This window comes from Coenobita brevimanus, chromosome 89 (assembly GCF_032717465.1).
Source record: "Coenobita brevimanus isolate Jiangsu-jjx chromosome 89, ASM3271746v2, whole genome shotgun sequence".
NCBI lineage: Eukaryota > Metazoa > Arthropoda > Malacostraca > Decapoda > Coenobitidae > Coenobita > Coenobita brevimanus.
Window position 1 is genome coordinate 13588794 of NC_137042.1, and position 6571 is coordinate 13595364.

At 44.7% G+C, this 6571-nt stretch overlaps 1 protein-coding gene across 1 annotated transcript in view; it reads right to left on the reverse strand.

Moving 5' to 3' along the window:
* Positions 1-4703: 4703 nt before the first annotated feature.
* LOC145411334 (uncharacterized) overlaps positions 4704-6571 on the reverse strand; it is a gene marked incomplete at its 5' end in the record, with an annotated part of 4106 nt that continues 2238 nt past the window's right edge. The window contains one exon of the mRNA XM_080281364.1: positions 4704-4844. Coding sequence (XP_080137490.1) covers positions 4704-4844 — 141 coding nt within the window. The remainder of the gene's footprint in view (positions 4845-6571) is intronic.

Consider the following 6571-nt stretch of genomic DNA (forward strand, 5'->3'; position numbering starts at 1 on the left):
TAGGATAACACATGTTACTTGTGTGTACATTAAGAAATGGGTTAAAGCATGTCTCACAAGTAAAACATCATGATCCAAGTATCCTATTATCACACATTTTCTTATGACATTGTAAAATATTCTAATGACATCTGTAAAATATTCTAATTTCCTTCCTGATGCATAATTATAATACAGCGTTTAACTCCAGGGCATCCTATGTACTGTTCTTCCGATTCAATAATGGTAGATATGATGAATAACCTGAATGACTTTTTAATACAGCAGGAATCTGTAATTCCTGCTGATGACAGTACTTCCAAAAAACACTTGCGACATTTGTTTTGACTCCGAACAGAAAGAATTTTCAGTTTAAAACGAAAAATTACATTGCAAAATATATTGCACATAAAACTGTCAGTCTAATTTCAAGCTTGTAGTCATTATTTCTGTCTTCTAAGGCAGTTTCATCACAGTTCTGTAAACAACAAGTGCAAAGCCAGACAATCATACATTTCGCACTCTTCCTTGCACAAATACGGCTCTCCGGATTTCTGCATGTCTTGCACGCACTGTACCCTGGCTTCTTGCAGTGCTGGGCTTTTGGTTCCCTTGCGTCAATCTTGCCACCAGTTTGCCGTTCCTCACTGTTGCCAAAATCCATGGCATTAATCTTTAATGGCTGGCAAAGAAGGACTGCAAACTTTGGAACACATGGAAATGAAATGTATACTCAGTTGGGCAGAGCAACACATAGCTCTCATGATGGCAGCAAGAAGGTGAGCAGACATTGCATCAAGGTTGTCCTCAAAATCAGTCTTGTTATACAAACTCCTAAACAGGTGTCCACAGCTGAGAGAACCTCATCTGTGACATCCATACTTTCTTTAGCTTACTCCACCTCACTAAGGATAGAAGATCTGCGATGTTGAAATCTAAGCTTTGTAAACCCTCTTCCTTCACCTATAGGAATGATATGAACAACAAAATTAGTAAATAGAATATCGAAAACTGAAACACAGAATCCCATCGGCTCTACAAAATACAGTACGTATTATCTCTAATCTCAAACATGCTCTTCCAAGACCCACGCCGCTATCAACTCCAACACCCAACATATACCTTTCTACAAAGAACAAGAAAAGCACTACACAAACATAAGTCATTAAACACCAATACGCACAGAGTATGAAAAACAACTCTTTCAACAAAGGCAGTCCTTTCCACTCAGTCGCAATGCAACTCACTTCACCTCAAAACAGACACGTAACGTTATCAGGAAATTAAAAAAGCTCTATAAGCACAGGGCTGGATGGCAACAGCAACTTGTACCTGGAACATTTAGAACTGCAAGACATTCAAATCCGCACAAACATCAGCAAGTACTCATATGCACATTGTAGCATTCCCAATATTTGGAAACATGGAGCAACCATTACTTTAATTAAACCAAACAAAGGCCCAACACTCTCTTCTTCCTACAGACTCAGCATCATCCAAAATCACTGAACGCCTCATTCTCAGCGTTGCCACACCCCACGTCCCCCTTGCTCCTTTACAACACGGATTCAAAGCACTGCACTCTACAAACAGTTTACTTATTTATCCCACACAAGCATGGGATGGCATCAACTCGGCAACATCCACACAATGCACATGTCTCACAACAACAGCTATAAGTAAAGACTTTGGTGCTATCCCCCGACGCAAACTAATCATCAAGATATGGAACACAAGCATGGATAACAACACCAAACGGTGGCTTGGCAGCCATTTGTCAGGTAGATAAGTACATATTAAATTCAAGGGCAAGTAATTACAAACGCAAAATTTCCTTCCGAGTTCCAAAGGGCTCCGTTCTCTCACCCACACTCTTCAACCTATGTATGCATGTTATTTCCATATCCCAAGCACCCAAAAACATTGCCTCATATGCAGACGATATCACCATAATAACCGCACCACACTGCGGGCACAGCCTGCATACTACAACGGGACAACTTCAACACACTGCAGTCTTGGGTCGAGGAAAACAGGCTGATGATCGTCCCAGCCAAATCCACCACTACACTCATCACCAGCAGTAAGCATGAACACAGGTACTCCCCCCACATCACGCTGAACAAATTATGTGTGCCACATGTCCCTCTACTGAGATCCTTGGAGTGATGTATGACACCCGACTCACCTACAGGGACCACATACAAGACATCATGAGACGGTGCACCCCAGACTCAATGCACTCAGGACAACTACAGGGCCAGACTCTGGGCAACAAAAAGAAACACTCTCCTTACTCTACAAACAATAGATTAAATCAGTTATGTCCTATGCCTCCTCGGCATGGGCTCCCATCCTATCTAATGTCCACTACAACGCCTTGCAAACGCCCTATGTATCACCACTGGCTGAAACAAAACCAATCCCATAGCCCATTTACACTCTGAAACTTAAGTCCTCCCTGTCAGAGACTACCTTGATATGAGGGACACACAGTTTTGTGCAGCAGCCAGTGTCAATACACAAAATATGAGTCATTACATGACGAGACACGACACACCTAGGCACATACTCGTAAAACAATTACCAAACAAACATTATCAAATCTTCTACAATACCCCACATCCAGACATTCCAACACTTGCACTGAAGAAACGCCTTCATATTCACTTCACGTGCAGCGCAATACAACACCTCGATCACAACACCGTACTACAAGCCCCGATCCTGTCATCCGCCCATCGGAGGTGCCCATAAATAGAGATGATCGAGGTCACCTGGCTAGGCTTTGAGCAGGACATCGCCCAGCCTTCTTCGACTGTCAGCTTAGATTTGGGTTAGGTAGAATCACAGATGACACCTGCCCACCATGTAAATCAGGCCCACACAATATGGAGCTCTGTACAGCATGTACCATACTGAGACGAACCTATGGGACAACCTCATAGGGGAGGTTGCTTACCTGCGGTCGACTAGCCTCCTGGATCAGATGGTTCGAAGTTAAGCAATAGCAACAGCAACAAAAACAACAACCCATAGGGAAGACTAAGAATGTCAAACTTAATGATGATGTATGTTTTGAGTAGAGTAGAAGTCAGCTGTGAGGCACCATTGTCACAAAACGAGTATATTGGCAGACATTCAGAAGACTGACCTATTAGAAGGAAGATGTCAAGTTTGTAAACTCTGAACTTTTTCAGTCCCATCAGCTGAGTGCGGTAATGCATGCACGTTATTACATCCACATGCATAAACATGATGGAGCCATGTGTTTCATCATCATCAAGGGGGAGGGGAAGGGGGGTGCAAACGCCGCGGGGGCGCACAGCCACAATGACCCTCCGTCTTCACCCACGAGTTGGGCTCCGTGCCTGTTAGTATCTCTCTTCATGAATTGCGTGGTCTTCCCCTTGGTTTCCTCCATCCCTTGTTAACTCTTTCAGAGATCACCCTGTGGACAGGATCATCCTCAGGGAAACGGGCAAAGTGCTCATATAACTGGAGTTGGCACTGAAGTATTATGTAGGTAGGCCTAATAGGCATCGATTCAGCCTCACGGATTCGTCGCTTGTTACGTACCCAGTCGTACCAGCAATGTCCCACGACCTTGAGAAGGCACTTAGTACCAAATGAGTCAATTCTCTGCTTCAGAGTCAATACTCTGCTTCAAGTTACTGTTTAATGTCCATGTCTCACAGTCACAGAGTAAGACAGGGAGCACAATGCCCTGAAGTTGCACATTTTCGTCCTTCTACACAAATACGACAGCCCCAAATACCTGAGTTGAAAGAATTCAAAACCCCATAGACCAGACGATGCGACAAGGAAGCTCATCGTCTGACCTACCGTTGTTATATACCACGCTACCAAGATAGGTGAACCCTTCCAAGAATTCCATATTCTCACCCTGTACTCACTCACTCGCGACATGAGTCGTCCATCTGCTACCCAAATAGAGTTAATCTGAGAGGCGGGTCTGGAGTGATGGTTCTTCAGGGATTAGTAAACAGGTTGAAAGTCATTTGCATGAAAAAAGCCTTCCATATCCTCAGCGATTTCCATGACATGCCTCTCCTTGTCCCTTTTCAGCAAAATTATACCCATCGAGACAAGTCTGAGCTGCTCACAATCCCGAGCCTGTCTGGCAGCATGACCTTCCTTCTTTGTAGTCAGTGTCCTCAGCAAGACAAAACCCTTCCATCTCAGGCTGTCCAATACACTCATCATCTGTTGCCAGTGCAGCACGTTTAAAGGTATCCCATCATTCAACACGGTCTTTGGACAGTACTGAATACTTCAAACCGATTTGAGACTGCCACTGTATACTCATAAGCACGCTCCTCATCCCTGAGTTTCTCAAGATGGAACTGCTTTTGTTAGCATCTTAAGCTTCGTTCAGTTTTGATTTGTAGCCTTAGAGCAGCAACAGCAATCTGTGATCAGTAGCAAAGAACTCTGCACTCCTGAAAACCTTGCAATTCTAAAGGGCCCTCCAACGAGTACTAACAAGGATGTGGTCAGTCTCCGTTGCAACCCCTCAAGTATTGGAATACCAAGTCCAGCAGTGAAGATCTGGCTGCTGGAACCAGGATCCAGCAATTCTTAGCTTACGGGACTTAGCGAAATCCAGAGGGTAAGAGCAAGTGGACCTCCTGTTTCCAGATCCATGGGGACCCACGCATTCCTCGAAGCCTTCCCTGTCAGCGCCAGTAACTATAATGAAGTCATCCAGGGCCAAGACTTGAATCCCGTGTGGGGCACTGTTCCACAACAGAGTCAAGTTTAGCATAGAATAGCTCCTTCCCATCAAGAACACTCATCTCAGTTGGAGCATTCACGGCAATAAGTGAGATGAAACCCAAGGACTGTTTCAACCTCACCAGCATTATATGTTCATCATCATGAAAAACAATGTCGACACAAGAGACAATGCAAGCAGCAACTGTCACAGCAACACCTCTAAGCTGGGCACCATCATCATAGCCATACCAGTAATATATATAAGCAGTGCCACTGATCTGATCATGCTCAGCTACCTCATTTCAGACAGTGCAACTATGCCAACCCTAATCACCCCAACTTTCGTGACAACAAAGGCAGTTGATCATCCTTCGAAAGCTTAGAATGCTCCAAGCCCAACTTGGAGTGCCTTCCGAACGTTTTGCCCACGCGTGGTTCTACGGGTTCCTGTGTCCTCTGCGCCATTTCAACGTGTCAAAAACAGTATTGGGGTTGTGGTGTCCTTCCCCATCATCCGGCTGCTTGGGTCCCGCAGGCTTTACCCAGCATCCATCTTAACTGGTGACAGCATGACAGCCCTGTCAGGCTGGCATCCAAAGGGAAACCCTCCAGCAAAATTGGGTCAGGGTCAGGCAAGCTATGCTGACCTTGAGCTCCCTTCCTCTTCCCAAGTCGCGCGAGATGTATATTTGTACAGGAAGGAAACGTAAACCCCACCCAAAATAGGAGAGAAATTGGACGGCGAGATGCAGATCCAGTGCGTTTTGGAATGAGAATTATTACTGTTTTCTTCCATATGTCTGGAAGGCGAGTTTGTTGTCATGATGCATTTATAAGTCGCAGTAATGCTCTCTCATCCAAAGTACGGAGCCATGGAGTATGTGATGTGGTCGTGGCCTGGTGCTGTGCTCTTGCTCCTTTTCATGGCTCCTTTGATTTCTTGAAGTGTGAAATTGCAGTCTGTATCATTAACTTAAGCACAGGCCTGGTCAACCCTTTGCTGTCGTTCTGACTGCTTCTTCCGTACTTTTGCAGTGATGTTTGCAGGTAATGAAAAAATGTGTGCCCTTCTTGCAAAGTCGACTGCTAGACACTGAGTTTCTTTCAGAGGGTTTTGGTAGAGCTTGGTTGGAGGACAATGGCCTTTGGCAGTACAGATCTTTTCCCAGAGCTCTCAGTGGTGTATGTGCATTAAACATGGCATACCATTCAAGCCATTTCTTAGTCCTTACTTCTGTGGCTGCTACCTACTGGTGGGCTGTGGCGGCATGAAGACTGGCTAGATCCAGGTCCAATCTGGTTCGAAGGAATTTGTGCTGTGCTATACATGCTTGGTGGTTGTATTCCTATATTTTTTCATTGTAATACCACTTGTCTTTCACTGCTTTCCCAGGGCGATATTCTGGTACTGATGCAACTGCATCCTGCATTGCTTTCGTAAGGTGTTGCTCTAAACGATTTACATCAGAGCTTCGTTCATAGGACTCCTTCCATTCTTCTGCTTTATGTTGAATAAAATCCAGATGGCCTTGTCGAGTCTCCAGCATGATTCTTGTGCAGCAATTTGTTGAAGTACTGGGGTAAGAAAAGTTACAGCTATAGGATAGTGGTCACTAGTGATGCCAAAGTTATATAATGTCCCATATGGGAGTTGTAGAGCTATGACAGCTGTCTGGGTCCCTGACTGTTACTGCTACAGGGGAAGGTATTTGGTTTCCTGGTCATTCACTTTAGCAAGTAATTACAGTTCTGTAGTATGGAGATCAGGGAGGTTTTGCATCCCTTTCTGGGGCAGAGCATTCAATAATGTGGTTGATTCATAGCTTTGCTTCATCTCATAGTGTGTAGCTGT